The sequence below is a fragment of the Hemiscyllium ocellatum genome, chromosome 21, assembly GCF_020745735.1.
Source record: "Hemiscyllium ocellatum isolate sHemOce1 chromosome 21, sHemOce1.pat.X.cur, whole genome shotgun sequence".
Lineage (NCBI taxonomy): Eukaryota > Metazoa > Chordata > Chondrichthyes > Orectolobiformes > Hemiscylliidae > Hemiscyllium > Hemiscyllium ocellatum.
The window spans coordinates 64,568,716-64,586,992 of record NC_083421.1 but is presented as its reverse complement, the minus strand read 5'-3'; the positions used below and the strand labels follow the sequence as shown (position 1 = coordinate 64,586,992).

Genomic DNA, 18,277 nt, shown 5'->3' with positions numbered 1-18,277 from the left:
CTGCCCAGGTATGTCCTCTATAAAAAGAAATTGAACCTGGCCAGTTCCTTTGCTAGTCTACTCTCGCTCACCTTTGCTAGTCTACTGTAGCAATAACCTACACAGTGACACACAGTTTGGTTTCCCCCAGGGCAACACAGCTGACTTCATCACAGACTTGGACAAGAGCTGAATTCCAGGAGTGAGGGGAGAGTGACAGCCCTTGGCATCAAGGAGCCTTAGCAAAACTGGAATCAATGGGTATCTGAGATAACACTCCACTGGGTGGAGTCAGTCACCTGCCACTCCAGGACATTTACATTCCTACTACTGTGTAAAAAGATTAATGAGGCAATTTTTTTTAAATAATCAGTTTTACTGTTCCTTATATACACAACGAGCTGAGTAGGCCTCGAGTTAGCCCAGTTTGGTTGCCAGTTCTTTAGCCTTGGCCTTCTCCAGCTTGGCAATCCGAGCCACAGATTTGGGGCCCAGAATACCACCCCCCCAGTGACGCCGGATCTGAAAAAAAAAGGAAAATGTCTGATCAACAACCCTGCAGTGCCTCTATAATCAGCAGTTCCTTCACAGAGAGCTGACAACTCCCTCCCACCTCACCTGCAGAAAAAAGATCCCTTAATGACCCCATCCTCTGGGTTCAGGGAGACAGACACCTACTCCTCACACTGGAGTGGTAACGTGTTTCAGCAAGGACACGGAGGGAATCCAAATCAGTATCCACGTTCCCTGCACATTCGGAACACCTCCCTCCCAATCTGTTATGAACTACAGTGGTGTTTCACCCAACCCAATCAGTGTTGTCTTGCTTTGACAAATGGGACTACAGCCTCAAGTGAACAGGATCATACCTCATCAAACCGCTCGTTGTAGTTTGTCCGCACAGCCTCGATCAGTTTGGCCATTGCTCCCTTATCCTCACTGCAAACAAAACCAAACCGATTACTCACTGCACTGACAAGACAGGTCAGGAACTGGTCATCAGGTGAACCAACTGCTCAGGGTTAAAAAGCTCAAAATGCCACATGATCATTCAGGTGAAGAAATTCATTTGACATCATTGCAGATTTAGTTCAATTCAATGGAAATTCCCAGAGCTGCAGCCTGTAACAAGGATTGAGCAGCCATAACCCCAGTATTACCACCCAGATGCTGAATTATCACCAGCTGGAATAAAACTGGTGCAACCCACATGCACCAACTTCCCCTTGCCACCACATCGGCCTGGACAAAGGGCAGCTTTATTTGGCTGATCTTCCCCTCCCCACAGACTGCAAACAGGATACTCACGGGTTGATCTGAGCCAGGGCAAGACAGGTGGCAGTTTTTCGATGCACAAGACGCCCAAGTCTGGCTTTGCCTTTGACAATGCAGTAAGGAACCCCCATCTTCCGGCAGAGAGCAGGCAGGAACACAACCAGCTGAGGGACAGGGGTGTGACAAACAGGAAGTCAGTGAAAAGTGCGCACTTTTATAGCAGCATCAGCCTACCATATAAAAGTGCTTCAAACCAAAAACTTTTAGGATCGATTACCAAGGAGAGGAATGAAACATTCTTAAAGGAAGGTAGTAAGATAGGGAGGTGATGGTTTTAGACTGGAACCTTGGTCTGAGCAGTTGAGGACAAGTATTCAAAAGGCATTTGATCAACAATACAAGACAGGCTGGCGACTATCTTCAGGAACAACGGGTGAGGGACAAATAGTAAATGGCAAACAGCTTTTTCTTAGACTGCAGTACAGTCGCCAGTGGAATTCTAGGCCTGTTAGCGCCTCAGTTATCATGTTAATGACTGTGACCCTGCTGTACAGAGTTCCAAAATTTGGAGATGGAATAAAACTTAGAAGCACTGTCAACTATGTAGATGACAATACTGACAGTATGGAGGAGAGTGAGTTACCAAATGGCTAATGAAATTTACAAAGTATTTAGTGATTTGTTTGGTAGGAAGAATAGAGGTATAAAGGAGTACACTTGTAAGGAGGATCTGAATATATACGTGCATTACTCATGACAGATGTCAGTGGTTTATAAATCCTCTGCATCACAGGTTTTATTAATACAGAGCACGAGGTTACATTCAGACTATATATAATATTGGTTCAGTTTCAGTTGGAGAATGCATCCAGTTCTGGGCAGATCACTTTAGGAGATGTTAAGACATTGGAGAAGATGCAGAAAAGCTTCAAGAATGGTTCCAAGAATGAGTGAGTAACTGGAGGTAGAAATTGGGGAGGATCGGATGGAGGTGGAGAGTTCTCACCTAGGGAGCATATTTTTAAGGTGAAAACAAAGATTAAAAAAAAACTAGGGGCAACGTTTTTTAAAAAAAACCTGAGTGGTTTGTGTGTAGAATGACTGTTAGAGGAAGTGGTGAATGCAAGTAGTTACAACATTTAAAAAAGACTTCTGAGCAAGTACATGAATAGGAAATGGTTGGAGGGATAGGGGTCTAAAGTAGGCAAATGGGACTAGATAGGTTTATGAAACTTGGGGTCAGCATGAACACGTTGGACCAAGAGCCTGTCTCCATGCTGCTCGACTACGATTCTCTAAAACACAAGGGGCATAGACAGGGAGATGGAAATGGTTACAGTCACAGGACCAAGAATCAGGAGGGAATGGATTTAAGGAACAAAAGCAGTAATGGAATGAGAAACATGCATTCAATCAGGAAAAATTGGAAAATCACATGAAAAACAAAAGATTTGCAGGGAAAGGACAGGGAGTACGGCAGGTGATTTGCTGCTTCACAGGAGCTGTCCTTCTGTGTGTAACCATGAAGTGCAAATTGGAACAGGGGAATGTCACATTAACCAGGAGCCACATGTAAACATACCCTGGTAACTGGGGCAGGGTGGGGGGGGGGGGAAGGACTGCAGGGGTTTAAGTTCCAATCCACAATATGATCTTGAACCATGTCCTAGCAGTGGCACTGAATGTTGCTCAGGGTTAAAAAGCTCGTTTTTTTGCTCTACATGTTGAGCTTCAGGTGAAGAAATTCAAGAACATCATTGCAACATCATCCAGGCCAGGGGAGAAAAGTAGTCAGGTAGGAGAACAAGGGAACAAACAAGACCTTGGATCAAGGTCAAAGCAGACTCTAAGCTTGGTCCACAAGGTCCATTCTTTGCATCAGTTCATAAAAGGTGAGAAGTAGGATCTTCCTGTGCTGGAGGACAGGACAAGGTGGACAGTCAGTGACAAGGACATCTGCCCGTGGGGTAAGTGGCTTTCCCCTGAAATATTTAGAAAGAGCACAAAAGCCCTTGCTGAAGAGGTGGCCTCAGCTCTTAGTCAATGAGTCCTCTGGAGTGTTGCAGGTTCGGCTCAGGGTTTGGAATGGTTCACTCGTGCTGGGTACCTTTGCATTCTTACCTCAATGGGATCGACATCGTGTGCGACAATCACCAGCTGAGCTTTCTTACTCTCCACCAGAGAGGTGACAGTGTTCACACCTGCCAGCAGAAGAGGGACAGAGTCAGTGATGTAACCAGAACATAACCAGCTGGGCAGCCTCTGGAGAAAAGCCAGCCTGAAGCAGCAGGTTCCTGTCCCCTTGAATCCAGAGGCAGAGCACAGGGTAGTCAGTTCACAAACACCAACAAAACTGCTCTTAGGCAGACCACTTATCCTCAAGCTGACAATCTGAAATGCACTCACCTGCTCGGAGAACTGCTGGCCTCTTTGTTGGAGCGTCTGCCTTCCCAGCTGCCTTGTGCTGGGCTCTGGCCAACAGCCGCTGCTTCTTCTCCAGCTTTGTCTCCGGCCGGTATTTATGGGCCAGCTTGAAGAGCTGGGTAGCTGGAAAGACAACAGCAGTGTTACTTTGGACTGCAACTCAAACGTATGTGTCCCAGTGTCAGGAATCTGGAGTGCATCAGCGATCTTGGTGGACAATGTCATCAGTTATTGTCAGATAGCAAATATTCTGTTCACATCATATGCAATCTCCAGAATCCCAAGCTCCTTCCCTCCCTAACCCATAAATGCCTCATGCAGCTCCATGCCAGGCAGGATAAACAGGGCTCTAATCACTCCACATCCCAGAGTGAATCCAAGCTCGCTGCACTGGGAACCCCTAGATCCAGACCAACCAGGATGATCTTCAACAATGCCCCCCAAATCCCATTCACAGCTCCCTGTCTGAGACGCACCAGTCTGCCTGTCGAGGGCTTGAGTGAACTGGTTAATTGCTGGAGGCACCTTCAGGCGCTTGTACAGAATGGCCCTTTGACGTTGAAGTCGCACATACCGAGGCCATTTCACAAACCGCGTCAGGTCCCTCTTCGGTTGGATATCCTGACCTACAGGAAAAAGATATAAATGCACTTTGAGGAAATGCCACACTTTACTAAGATCCCAGAGTGTTTCACATACATTATGGGACAGTTTGAATTCCCTGTAATATTTACTGTCAAGCCCAATGCTTGTCAACTGAACAAACTACAGGGCAGTCCAGCAATTTTGGTTTGACCCATTAACATTGGGCTGTATGGTGGCAGAGTGGTTAGCACTGCTGCCTCTCAGCGCCAGAGGACAGGGTTCAATTCCTGCCTCGAGCAACTGTGTGTGGAGTTTGCACATTCTCCCCGTGTCTGCGTGGGTTTCCTCCCACAGTCCAAAAGTGTGCAGGTTAGGTGAATTGGCCATGCTAAAATTGCCCGTGGTGTTAGGTGAAGAGGTAAATGTAGGGGAATGGGTCTGGGTGGGTTGCTCTTCGCAGGGTCAGTGTGGACTTGTTGGGCCAAAGGGCCCGTTTCCACACTAAGTAATCTAAAACATCTGCAGTCTCACTGCTGTTAGCTTACATCAGTGTCCCTTTACAAAATCTTAAGACTATGAACAAAATGGAAAAAGCCCATCTCCAAATTACAGCACCACCACAACGATTATTAAACAAAACTCAAGGCTGACCACAGGAAAGGCCACTTCCCAGGACAAACCCAACCCAGCAGCAACCTCACCATGAACAAGCTGATGCAACTTCCACACACACCTTCACTGGAAGATGAAGATGCACAAATCAATCCCTGAACTCACCAATTCCAAAATTTTTGGGTCTCTTCTCAAACAGAGGGTTCACGACCTTTTTAACTTCATGTTTCCTAACGACAGAAGGGGGTGGGGCCACCTTCTTCCCCTTGGCTTTCTTTCCTTTCGGCTGAAATAGCAGAAATCACAGGTTAGCAAGGTCACAGCACAGGTCCACCAGGAGCCCAGGCTTCACCCCACCCCAGACCAGGCAGATTCTTTCACTTATAGGAGCCAAGTTATGAATTAACCTCTTTACTGCATCTCTGGAGCCACACACCAAACCAGGTAACCATGAGTTAATTCACATGCACCAGCTGGATTCAAAACAGTTTGTACTCTACTGTTGTTAGAATACTGAATGGACTCAAAACTGTTAACAATTGCCCATACTTGTGTTTTTGCCACTGTTTACCTATTATTCTTTAACTCTGACCTGTCTGTATTGGTCGCAATGTGCCTCAGTACACATGACAAATTCAATTACAGTTAGTGAGATTAGCTTTCAAATCTAGATTTCATTAATTTAAACTCCAGCAAGTGGAGAAGTGGAATTTAAATCCCTGTCAATTAGCCTGGACACCATCTGACTATCAGTTCCCACCAGAAAAAAAAACAGGAATAGGCCCCTTTAGCTCACTTCACTATGAAATGAGATCCTGGCTGTGTTTGCACACTACCTTTTGAGGTCTTTAATATCCAGGAACCCAGTGATTTCTGAACTTAATGACTGCCCAGTGAGGTACAGAATTCCCAATTTCACTCAGTCCTAAACTAACAAAGCCTGCAGCACATTCCGAGACTACAGCCCATGACCCAGGTCTCCCGCCTGGCTCGGGGGAACCACTGCTCCTACATTTATCAGGTTGAGCCTTGTTAACAATTTGGAGTTCGACCGCAGTCACAGCCAAGTCGGGTTTTCTGCTCTGAGTCAGGTCACTGCTGACAAGGACTGCATTTGTGTAGCGCAATGGATACTGACAGGATGCAAGGACAGAATGGAGTGTTTACAGAGAGACTCCGGCTGGACATTCGGCCCTAATTCTCCATTTCCAGGTGCCAGCCCACCCGAGGACACTCAGCCCCAACAGTAAACCCCTCCCAATCCCTGCCATCCACACAAACTCCCAAATTAAACAACAACAACCTCGGCTCCAGGGCACCACACGCACAGGCGCCAAACAAATGCAGTAGGTTGCTGTCTCAATGCTCCCCCTCTTTCGGGATGGGAAGCTTCATATCGGGGCCTTCCCTTTCCCTCAACCCCCCTGCCCCAGTGAAGGGTCACAGCCTCCGCCCCGCGATACAGATGAATCCGGGGACCATCAACTCCCGCATCCTCGCTCCCAGGGCCGTCACGGTTAGAAATGGAAGCGCGCCAGGGTGGAAGAGTAACAGAGGATGGCGGTGGGGGCGGAGAGGAGCCGGGGTGGTGGACATGGAGGCGGATGGCAGTGGATTACGGCTCAGGGCCTGAAGCGGGATAACACCGAGAGAGAACTCACCATGGCGGAAAAAGAGCGCGGGTGCTGCTGGGATTCACCTTTAACCTCGCCAACTCCCGCGTGACGTCATCCAAGCGCCGCGAGATCTCCACTTAAAGGGGCAGGCCATCCCAGATTCCCCCTTTGGGGGTGGATAGTGAGGGACTGACATGGTCACAGGTCACAGGTCACCAGGGTATAGTCCAACAGGTTTATTTTAAATCACAACTTTTCAGAGTGCTGCCCCTTCAACAAGGAGATGCTGGAGATCAGAGTCTAGATGAGAGTGTTGCTGGAGATGCACAGCAGGTCAGGCAGCATCTGAGGAGCAGGAGGGTCAGTGTTTCAGGCATAGGCCCTTCATCAGGAATGAGGATGTGGGCCAGGGCCACCGCCAACCTGTTACCACCTGACACCTGGAGAAAAACTCCTCGTATTTCTGCCTTGGGACCTTGCAACCACACTGGATTAATGTGGATTTCAACAGCTTCCGCGTTTGCCCTCCCTCCCACATTATCTCAGTCCCAAGCCTCCATCACTGCCCCCTCTGACCTATCACATTTTCCATCACCTTCATCCTCCTATCACTTTCTCAGCTACCTCTATCCACTGCAGTTGCTTCGAGGGCAGACAGAGACTGGATGTGCATGAAGGATCTTACAGGCAGTGCCCTTCTCACCACAAGCCAAGCGATGTCTTGGTGCTTGTTGGAAAGTTCTGGTGATGAGGCATTCAGCCAAATGACCTGAACCATGCGACCCTCTCTGTTTCCTGAAGGGTCTTGGGATGCCACATGTTGACCACTTCCTGATGGATTGTGGTCAAAGGTGTTTTTCTTTGTAAATTTCTCCCTGAAGCACGATGATATGGAACGGTCCAACTCCTTGAGGTGTTCTGTGGCACCGAGGACAGGCCTTTGCAACACCAGGGACAGGTAGAACCTTAGTACATAGTGACACTACGTGTTTGTGTACCGAGGATCCATGCACACACAAAGGTGGTCATCAGGATGAAGGTGGTATTGGGTACATTGCTCCCCACTTAGTCTGAGTTTTGTACATAGTGACCCTGCAGACACGGTTCATCTTCAACCATCAAATGAAGTGAAAGTGGTGGACAAATTGGGTGACTGCAGGGAATGGGCCAGTTCTGCACCACATACAACAACAGAGAGTTCCTCACACCTGATGACCAGCTTTTTACCTGGAACAGGAGAGGGAGCAGTGTTCTACCTCAGCTTAGCGATGTGCTCCTCCCAAGATTTTGCACATGAACTAGACAGAGGCCCCTCCAAACTATAGTGCCAGCACCTTCAGGTGATCCATCCTGACAGTGAAGAGGATAATGGATCGGTCGGCCTAATTCCCAAAGAACATGGCCTCGCTTTTGCCTTGATTTACCTTGGCTCCCGAGGCCAGTTTGAACTGGTGACAGATGCTCAAGAATCTGTTCATTCTCAGCGACTGAGCAGAAAACAGCAACATCATCCATATACAGGGAGGCTTTAACCTGCAGGTCTCTGCTGCCTGGAATAATCCTCCCTCTCGTCTCACATCCTTCCTGATGGACTCAGAAAAGATCTCTATACAACATATAAACAAGGAGGGAGAGAGGGCAGCCCTGCCTGACTCCGGATCTGATCGGGAAGCTTTCAGATTCGCACCCGATGTTGGTGTAAAGCAGTTTGATCAATTGTGGATTCCGTCCGCAAAGCCCATTTTGGAGAGTACGTCCCACGTGTCGGTGTACAATATCCTGTCAAAGGCCTTCTCCTGGTTCAGGCTGATGAGGCAGGTATCCACCCCCCTGTCCAGCACATAGGTGATCATATCCCTGAGAAGCACGAGGCTCTCAGAGATGGTACTGCCCGGTACAGCTCAGGTTTAGTCTTGGCGGATCACCAATCCCAGAACAGAACTGACCTGGTTGGTGATCACCTTAAACAGGGTTTTATAGTCTGCATTCAGGAGTGAAATTGTGCACCAACTTGTAACTGTAGATGAGAGTGATGACACCTTTCCTCATGGATTCATACATCCTTCTTGTCAGAGGCATACTGTGGTACACCTCCAGCAGGTGCCTCCCCTCCTTTACTGGTGTCTGGTTTAGACATTAGGACAATGCCATTAGAATTAGTTTTATTGTCACAAAGGAGTACAGTGATAAGTTTATTTATCAATACTTATGGCTCCATCCCAGGTATAAGGACCAAGCTACAGATTCTTCAGTACAAATCGTTACTGAAAAAGAATTAGAAAACCAACATATGAAGTTCAGAAGTTCAGTCCGACCAACCCAGTCCACACCAACACCAGGCCTTTAGTTCACACCGGGCAAGATAAATACCACATTTACTCTGATCTGTGCATTAGAAATGATCACAGGTTTCTGAATTATTTTTAATCTTGAATCTCAAGTACATCAAACCGATCCGTCTTCATTCAACAACAAGACGCTTTACCCTAAACTACCACAAATCTGAAACAAAACACACAGAGTCCGTTCGGCCCATTGGATCGAGACTAACCCAGTGGGAAACCCGCCAAAACCTCCAGGCATGACGTCATCCACCCGGAAGTGCGGGTGGCGGTTTCCATGGTGACCGAGCTGCGGCCTAGTTGCGCGCCATGAGCCTGGGCCTGGCGTTCAGCCGCTTCGGGAGAGCGGCGGCCGCGGTCCCCCGGCTGCTGGGGGCGGCCTCGGGACGCGGGTGGTCTCCAAGCCGCGGATTCCTCGTTTCTCCGGGCGGCGGTGGCCGGCGGTGGGCTCCGGGGACAGGTCTTGCCCAGGCCGCCGCCGCCAGCCACTACCAGCTGGTGTACACCTGCAAGGTGAGGCCCCGGCTCCAGGAGCTGCTTCAGGCCCCGGGACTAATCCCCTCACATCCCCCAGAGCCCCCCAACCCCTCCAGGGGGAGAGGAGACACTCTCACTTGGTCAGGGATCCACTGCTCCTGCGGATACTTCAGTTATATTTGTAAAAAAAACTGGACTAATTTCTGTAAAAACTCAACTCAGTGACCAAGTCACCACCAGCAATTCACATAAAAACTCAGCAGCTTCATTTAATGCCCCTTTCGGGAGGGAAATCTCCTTGGTCTGGATTACATGTGACTCCAGTCCCACACCAATATGGCTGACTCAGTCAGGGATGGGAAATAGACACATGGTACTGGGCTCCATTGGAGACCAACAGAATGAGCTTCACAGGATGAAAGCAAATATCAAAAGGGTCAGTGCTGAGGGAGTGGGCACTGTCGGAGGGTCAGTGCTGAGGGAGTTCCGCATTGTCGGAGGGTCAGTGCTGAGGGAGTGCCGCACTGTCGGAGGGTCAGTGCTGAGGGAATGCCGCACTGTCGGAGGGTCAGTGCTGGGGGAGTGCCACACTGTCGGAAAGTCAGTGCTGTAGGAGCCGCACTGTCGGAGGGTCAGTGCTGAGGGAATGGGCACAATCGGAGGCTCAGTGCAGAGGGAATGTCGCATTGTCGGTGAGTCAGTGCTGAGGGGGTGCCACACTGTCGGAGGGTCAGTGCTGAGGGATTGCCACACTGTCGGAGGATATGTGCTGAGGGAGCGCCTCACCGTCGGAGGGTTAGTGCTGAGGGAGTTCCGCATTGTCGGAGAGTCAGTGCTGAGGGAGTTCCGCATTGTCGGAGGGTCAGTGCTGAGGGAGTGCCGCACTGTCGGAGGGTCAGCGCTGAGGTAGCGCCGCACTGTTGGAGGTCAGTGCTGAGGGAGTGCCGCACTGTCGGAGGGTCAGTGCTGAGGGAATGCCGCACTGTCGGAGGGTCAGTGCTGAGGGAGTGCCGCACTGTCGGAGGGTCAGTGCTGAGGGAGTGCCGCACTGTCGGAGGGTCAGCGCTGAGGGAGTGCCGCCCTCTCGGAGGGTCAGCGCTGAGGGAGTGGGCACTGTCGGACGGTCAGTGCTGAGGGAGTGCTGCACTGTCAGAGGGTCAGTGCTGAGGGAGTGCCGCCCTATTGGAGGGTCAGTGTTGAGGGAATGCTGCACTGTCGGAGGGTCAGTGCTGAGGGAGCGCCGCACTGTCAAAGGGTCAATACTGAGGGAGTGCCGCCCTATTGGAGGGTCAGTGTTGAGGGAGTGCTGCACTGTTGGAGGGTCAGTGCTAAGGGAGTGCTGCATTATCGGAGGGTCAGTGCTGAGGGAGCGCCGCACCGTTAGAGGGTCAGTGCTGAGAGGGTGCCGCCCTCTCGGAGGGTCAGCGCTGAGGGAGTGGGCACTGTCGGACGGTCAGTGCTGAGGGAGTGCTGCACTGTCAGAGGGTCAGTGCTGAGGGAGTGCTGCATTATCGGAGGGTCAGTGCTGAGGGAGCGCCGCACTGTCAAAGGGTCAATGCTGAGGGCTTGGGCGCTTTGGAGGTGCCATCTTGTGGACAGAATATCCAATCTGTCTTCTTGATTCGATGTAAAGAATCCCATAACAGCGGGAGATTTGTCCTCATTGTCCTGGGGACAATTTTTTTTTGATGAAGCAACACAATTAAAAGCGGAATATCTGGTTATCTATCATGCTGTTTGCAGGATCTTGCTGTTTGCAAAGTGGCCACCATGGCTTCCTCCTTATAGCAGCTTTTCCTTTTCCTTTTGGGAGTCTTTGACACCATTTCTTGGTTGTGACTGACAACATGCTTCTGGGTTTCTCTGAGTATTGTTTGATTTTAATAACCAGGGTTTGGGTCGAGAACATAGTGGATATAATACATTCAGCTTGACTCAGTTTAACAGGCACTGCAGTATCTAGCTGTATATGCAGGTACAAATATGGTTTCTTTGAGTTATTTAGGTAAACATGGAAAATAACAATAGATAAAATCAAATTACTGCGGATGCTGGAATCTGAAACCGAAAGAGAAAATGCTGGAAAATCTCAGCAGATCTGGCAGCATCTGTAAGGAGAGAAAAGAGCTGACGTTTCGAGTCTAACTGACCCTTTCTCTCCTTACAGATGCTGCAGACCTGCTGAGATTTTCCAGCATTTTCTCTTTCGGAAAATAACAAATTGTAAATGACATACTGATTCAGCCAATATATCCCACACTGCTGTGATGCCTCGTGTTTTAGAAAACAGACGTTTTCCACCCACCCAAAACCTGTTGACAATGACAAAGAGCCAAGTATGATTTCAAGGCAAATGGAGCAGAACATTTTGCTCCAACCTCTAAGCAGTTTGTGTCAAATCCTGAACGGGGGTGTGCTTAGCTGTGTGACCTCGACAAACTTTGTGGTTGTTTGCCGGAGCTCTGTGTTCTGTGCAAACAGGGAGGACTAGCTACCAGAAAGAAGAATTAAAATTGAAAATGTGTAGGAGGGATGGATAGAACTAGACAGAAAGCAACATAAGGAGCCGAATTGCTACCCTGTCTTTCTGTACAAATAAGCATTTTATCTTCTTTCAGGTGTGCCAAGCAAGATCTATGAAGAGGATCTCCAAACTGGCCTATCACAATGGAGTGGTCATTGTGAAGTGCCCTGGGTGTAGCAATCACCATATCATAGCAGACAATCTGGGATGGTTTTCTGACCTTGATGGGAAAAAGTAAGCTCATTTATCATGCCTTTGCTTAATTTAATTAGTTTAATTATACTTAATTATCTTGTATTTAACAATGACCCCAGTTTTGCTGTGTGACTGTCAGGCCGGTAAGTGAAGTTACCAACAGTGCCTGATACCCCTCGACCCCAGCATTGCCAGTGTACCATTCCTGCATCCCTTGCTCTATAGTCTGTAACCTCGAGCAATGCTTCGATTTTAAAACTCCTTGTTTTGGATTCCTACCTATCATCCCCAAGTTACTGCACCACTGTAACCTACTTTAATTCTGGTCTCTTCAGTATCACCATTTTTAATTGCTCTGTATTAGTGACTGTGCCTTTATCTAACAGGTCTATAAGCTCAGGAATTCCTTCCTTAAAATTCTCTGCCTCTTCTTCTCTTTCATCCTCCAAGACTTTCCTTACAATGTATCTTTGACCAAACATGGGCATCCATCCCAACATTACTTCATTTGTCTCAGTATAATAATGCTCCTGTGAAGTATTTTGGCACATTTCTATCACAGTAAAAGTGCTATATCAATGCAGTTTGTGTTTGAAGTAGCAGCAACCCAAATGACTATAAGGAGCTACAATGGCGCACCGAACTCAACACCGCTGAAGCCAGGTGCCAACTCGCAGACACCTCCTCCTACTGACCACGTCCTCACCTCCTCCTACTGACCACGTCCTCACCTCCTCCTACTGACCACGTCCTCACCTCCTCCTACTGACCACGTCCTCACCTCCTCCTACTGACCACGGCCTCACCTCCTCCTACTGACCACGGCCTCACCTCCTCCTACTGACCACGGCCTCACCTCCTCCTACTGACCATGTCCTCACCTCCTCCTACTGACCATGTCCTCACCTCCTCCTACTGACCATGTCCTCACCTCCTCCTACTGACCACGGCCTCACCTCCTCCTACTGACCACGTCCTTACCTCCTCCTACTGACCATGTCCTCACCTCCTCCTACTGACCATGTCCTCACCTCCTCCTACTGACCATGTCCTCACCTCCTCCTACTGACCACGTCCTTACCTCCTCCTACTGACCACGTCCTTACCTCCTCCTACTGACCACGGCCTCACCTCCTCCTACTGACCACGTCCTCACCTCCTCCTACTGACCACGGCCTCACCTCCTCCTACTGACCACGGCCTCACCTCCCATCACCAAACCATCATCTCCCAGATCATCCACAACCTCATCACTTCTGGGGATCTCCCTTCCACAGCTTCCAATTTCATTGTCTGTGAACTCCACACAGCCCGTTTATACATCCTACAAAAAATTCACAAACCTGACTTCCTTGGTGGATCCATTGTCTCAGCCAGTTCCTGTCCCACTGAAATCATCTCTGCATATCTTGACACCATCTTGTCCCCCTTAGTCCAGGAACTCCCTACCTACATTCAGGACACCACCCAGGCCCTTCACCTCCTCCAAGATTTTCGTTTCCCCAGCTCCCAACGCCTCACCTTCATCACGGACATCTAGTCCCTGTCCACATCAATCTGCCACGACGAAGGACTCCAAGCCCTCCATTTCTTCCTCCCTCTCCATCCCAACCAGTACCCTTCCACTGACACCCTCATCCACCTGGCTGAATTGGTCCTCACCCTCAACAACTTCTCCTTCCAATCCTCCCACTTCCTCCAAACCAAAGGGGTAGCCATGGGCACCCGCATGGACCCCAGCTATGCCTGCCTTTTGTCTGGTATGTGGAACAGTCCATTTTCCACAGCTACATCGGCATCAACCCCCACCTGTTCCTCCGCTACATCAGTGACTGTGTTGGCGCTACCTGAGCTCCCACGAGGAGGTTGAACAGTTCATCTACTTCACCAACACCTTTCACCCCGACCTCAAATTCACCTGGACCATCTCGGACACCTCCCTCCCCTTCCTGGACCTCTCCAGCTCCAGCGACCGACTAACCACAGACATCGACTACAAGCCCATCGATTCCCACCCTACCTCCTATAAAAATGCCATCCCTTATTCCCAACTCCTCCGCCTCCGCTGGATCTATTCTCAAGATGACCAGTTCCATCTTAGAAAATCCCAGGTGGCATCCTTCTTCCAAGATCGCAATTTCCCCTCCCACGTGGTCAACAATGCCCTCCAGCTCATCTCCTCCATTTCCCACATCACTGCCCTTAAACCCCACCCCTCCCAATGCAACAAGGACAGAAACCCTCAGTCCTCACCTTTCACCCCACCAACCTCCACATACATCACATCATCCTCCGCCACTTCTGCCACCTACAAACAGACCCCACTACCAGAAACATATTTCCATCCCCACCCCTATCAGCATTCCGAAGAGACCATTCCCTCCGTGACTCCTTTGTCAGCTCCAAGCTCCCCACCAGCCCAACCCCCACTCCTGGCACCTTCCCCGCCACTGTAGGACGTGCAAACCCTGCGCTCACACCACTTCCCTCACCTCTGTCTAAAGCCCCAAAGGATCCTTCCACATCTGACAGAAATTTACCTGTACCTCCACCAATGTCAGCTACTGTTCCTGTTGCACCCGATGTGGTCTCCTTTACATCGGGGAGACAGGACGCCTACTTGTGTATCATTTCAGAAAACATCTCTGGGGCATCCGCATCAACCAATCCCACCGCCCCCATGGCTGAACACTTTAATGTCCCCTCCACTCTGTCAAGAACATGTAGGTCCTGGGCCTCCTCCATTCCCAAACCCCTACCCCCAATGCCTGGAGGAAGAAGGCCTCATCTTCCACCTTGGGACCCTGCAACCACACGGGATTAACGTGGATTTCAACAGTTTCCTCATTTCCCCGTTCCCCACACAATCTCAGTCACAAATCCCAACTCAACACCATCCTCCTGACTTGTCTTTCAACTTTCCCATCTACCTGCTCCACCCCCTCTCTGACCTGTCACCTTTTCCCTCACCATCATCTACCTATCGCTTTCTCATACCCCCCAACCCCAGCCCCCTCCCATTTATCTCTCAGTCTCCCGGCCCACCAGCCTCATTCCTGATGCAGGGCTGATGCCCGAAATGTCGATTCTCCTGGTCCTCGGATGCTGCCTGACCTGCTGTGCTTTTCCAGTACCACTCTAATCTTGACTCTGATCTCCAGCATCTGCAGTCCTGACGTTCTCCTACGAGAAGCTGATGACAGGGAAGATGTACCATTGCCAAGGTTGGGCTGACTCTCAGTATGATATCTCAAGGAACAAAAGCTTACATCTGCAATTGTGCTAACCTGTGTCCTTCTGGTAAATGCAGTGGTAACTAGAGGGCATGCAGTGGTAACTAGAGGACATGTTTTCTGATCATTTGCAAAAGTACCAGAAGGAGATGAGAATTTTTTGCAGATAGTGAATTGTGACCTGGAATGTGGTACCTGAGAGGACAGTAGAAGCTGATACAACAGAAACTTTCAAAAGGAGATGGGAGGGAATACTGAGCAGGGCTCTGGCAGATACTGTTTGGAGGGAGTGGGATGTTTTTGGATATTCAGATATGGCCTTCTGATTAGTGACAACCAAGACCTCCTGTCAACTATTTCCAGAATAAATTCCCAGCTCCGCATTTATTACAGCCTCACTGATCGATACCGTGCCTGAGTGATGACATCAGCTGACTCACTCAGCAGAAGCTGCCATTTTATATCATCATGCTTTGTCTATTATGTGTAAATTAAAATTGGCAATTTTTCACCCTGAGCACTTTGGAATGGCATCAGCAATTGGTCGGTGCGTGCATGAACCACCGTGCCTGAACAGAATGGTCTCAGCAGTCACTACAATAGCCAGAGTCATACCAACTGTTCATTATATAAATTTCATGTGTAACACGTCACGCTGTGTTTACACCCACCTGCACAGCGTCAGTCTTGTCTCCCAGCTCCTCCAGTCTGAACCCCAGAGAAACATCCTGACTTCACCAAACAACTCCGCCTGGCTAATGATGTACATGATAAAAAGTACTAAATTTAGGCAAGCACAGAATATATCACTTTAAAACAGATTCTGAAGTCTGCCTGTCCCAATAAATCCACACACTTTCACCCCACTTCACCTAGAGGAGACACTTGCTCTTGGGCTTTGCTTGTGGATCTAATTATTTTTAAAATGTTTATAGTGTTTTCTTAACTTAAAATATTCTTTTCATTGGTGTCATCAGGAATATCGAAGAAATATTGGCTGCAAAGGGTGAGAAGGTTCAACGTGTGGTTTTCGATGGTTCACTGGAAATTACCACAAATGGAACCAACTGTGAGGAACCTGAGGGGGACCATTCTAACAAAGCTGTGGACTCTGGAGATCAACCGAAATCCTAATCCAATCAGAAAGATTTAAGTGACAGAGAACAGTCATTGTGATCCTGCTGTGAGCAGGCCATATTCCTTTGGTTTAGAGGGAGCAAGTCCCACCAAGAGATAAAATCATACAGATAAATTGCAATAACTAAAGTTGATTTCTGCCGTTGCAGTCTATGCAAATCTCAGTTATTGCAGCCAAGCCAGGGAAATGTGTTTTCAAATGTATTGCGAAGGATTTTACAATTCCAGATGCCTGTTTGAGAAGCCGGTTAACAGCAGGATATTGGGCAATCAGTCTGTCCAGTCAGCAGTGTTGGAAATTCCTCAGCAGGCAGCCAGGTTTTTGAAATAATTGAACCATTATGGGGTTGACCTGGTGGAGGTCAATACTTTAATCCAGTAACAGTTTCAAAAGCAAGGAACTTCAAAACCTCTTTCTTAATCTCAGAGGTTTAGATAGTTTCCATATTCTCACTATCAGATTCTGGATAGAGTCATAGAGACGCACAGCATGGAAACAGACCATTCGATCCAACTCATCAATGCCAAGCAGATATCCTAAATAAATCTAGTCCCATTTGCCAGCACTTGGCCCATATCCCTCCAAACCCTTCCTATTCATATACCCATCCAGATGCCTTTTCAATGTTGTAACTGTACCAGCCTCCACCACTTCCTCTGGCAGCTCATTCCATACACACACCACCCTCCGTGTGAAAGAGTTGCCCCTAGGTCGCTTTCAAATTTTTTCCTTCTCATCTTAAACCTTTGGCCTCTAGTTTTGGCCTCTGCTACCCTGGAGAAAACACCTTGTATATTTACCCTATCCACGCCCCTCATAATTTTATAAACCTATGTAAGGTTTAGCCTCCAACACTCCAGGGAAAGTAGCCCCAGCCTATTCAGCCTCTCCCTGTAGCTCAAATCCTCCAACCCTGGCAACATCCTTGTAAATCTTTTCTGAACCCTTTCAAGTTTCACAACATCCTTTCTATAGTAGGGAGACCAGAACTGCTTAAGTGACTTAACCAATATCCTGTACAGCCACAACATGACCTCCTAACTCCTTTCCTCAGTGCACTGTCTAATAAAGGAAAGCATACCAAACGCTTTCTTCACTATCCTATCTACCTGCAATTCCACTTTCAAGGAGCTATGACCCTGCACTCCAAGGTCTCTGTGTTCAGTAACGCTGCCCAGGACCTTACCATTAAGTGTATAAGTCCTGTCCTGATTTGCCTTTCCCAAGTGCAGCACCTCGCATTTATCTAGATTTAACGCCATCTGCAACTCCTCTTATAATTTGAATAAATTATATCATACAAACTGTCAATTGTAAAACCCGGTAATGCCGTGTAACATCTGACTCCAGATCAGCTGTGAATTTGTGACGCTGACCAAGGTACGCCATTTTCAACAGAAACAACAGCCTGCATTATCTATATAGCACTTTCAATATAGGAAACATCCCTCTGTGCTTCACAGGAACAGTGTCAATGCTGGTCCACAGGAGATATTAGGACAGGCAACAAAAGACTTCATTGATGGGTTTTTTTTTCAGATAGAAAGATGAGTGAAGAGTTATGGAAAAATTATTAAAATCAGCAAGAGAACAGAACAAGGAACAGAATTAGTGTACAGATGTCTTGGAGTGAAGTGTTTACAGAGAGAAAGAAGGGTGAGAACATAGAGGAATTTGACCACATGGCTGATTGAGTCAACATTTGAACACTGTTACTGTACTATCTGTGATTAGAATAAATGAGTGCATGAGATACAGATTTTTGTTATTATTTACTTGATTTCTGGTAAGGTGTGGGCTAAATGCTCTCCAGTCTACATTTGAATTAAGCAATTGCATGAATATTTTCTTAATACAATTCAAATCACTAAATCACT

The 18,277-nt window shown here is 48.3% G+C and overlaps 2 protein-coding genes and 3 non-coding genes across 5 annotated transcripts; 1 reads left to right on the top strand and 4 right to left on the bottom strand.

Annotated features, from left to right (window-relative positions):
* Positions 1–334: 334 nt before the first annotated feature.
* Positions 335–5,167, bottom strand: rpl7a (ribosomal protein L7a; the record flags this gene model as incomplete). The annotated part of the gene is made up of 7 exons (XM_060841236.1): positions 335–501; positions 849–918; positions 1,288–1,418; positions 3,376–3,455; positions 3,661–3,801; positions 4,155–4,304; positions 5,041–5,167. Coding segments are annotated over 7 exons (804 nt in total), but the record flags the coding sequence as incomplete, so codon positions are not given.
* LOC132826037 (small nucleolar RNA SNORD36) lies at positions 991–1,063 on the bottom strand. The gene has a single exon (XR_009645850.1). It is a non-coding gene; the product is annotated as a small nucleolar RNA SNORD36 (small nucleolar RNA).
* Positions 2,939–3,017, bottom strand: LOC132826036 (small nucleolar RNA SNORD36). The gene has a single exon (XR_009645849.1). It is a non-coding gene; the product is annotated as a small nucleolar RNA SNORD36 (small nucleolar RNA).
* Positions 3,874–3,946, bottom strand: LOC132826038 (small nucleolar RNA SNORD24). Its single transcript, XR_009645851.1, has one exon. It is a non-coding gene; the product is annotated as a small nucleolar RNA SNORD24 (small nucleolar RNA).
* Positions 5,168–9,109: 3,942 nt separating the features above from the next.
* dnlz (DNL-type zinc finger) lies at positions 9,110–18,157 on the top strand. Its single transcript, XM_060841169.1, has 3 exons — positions 9,110–9,346; positions 11,929–12,068; positions 16,240–18,157. The coding sequence occupies exons 1-3, from the start codon at positions 9,143–9,145 to the stop codon at positions 16,394–16,396; spliced, it is 501 nt and encodes a 166-aa protein (XP_060697152.1). The 5' UTR covers positions 9,110–9,142; the 3' UTR covers positions 16,397–18,157.
* The last annotated feature ends 120 nt before the right edge of the window (positions 18,158–18,277 follow it).

What these genes read in the sequence shown, in the direction of transcription:
- dnlz (XM_060841169.1), top strand. Translation starts at nt 9,143, where the DNA reads ATGAGCCTGGGCCTGGCGTTCAGCCGCTTCGGGAGAGCGGCGGCCGCG. An exon ending in AGCTGGTGTACACCTGCAAG is followed by an intron (nt 9,347 to 11,928) that starts GTGAGGCCCCGG and finishes ATCTTCTTTCAG; the next exon opens with GTGTGCCAAGCAAGATCTAT. An exon ending in TCTGACCTTGATGGGAAAAA is followed by an intron (nt 12,069 to 16,239) that starts GTAAGCTCATTT and finishes TGGTGTCATCAG; the next exon opens with GAATATCGAAGAAATATTGG.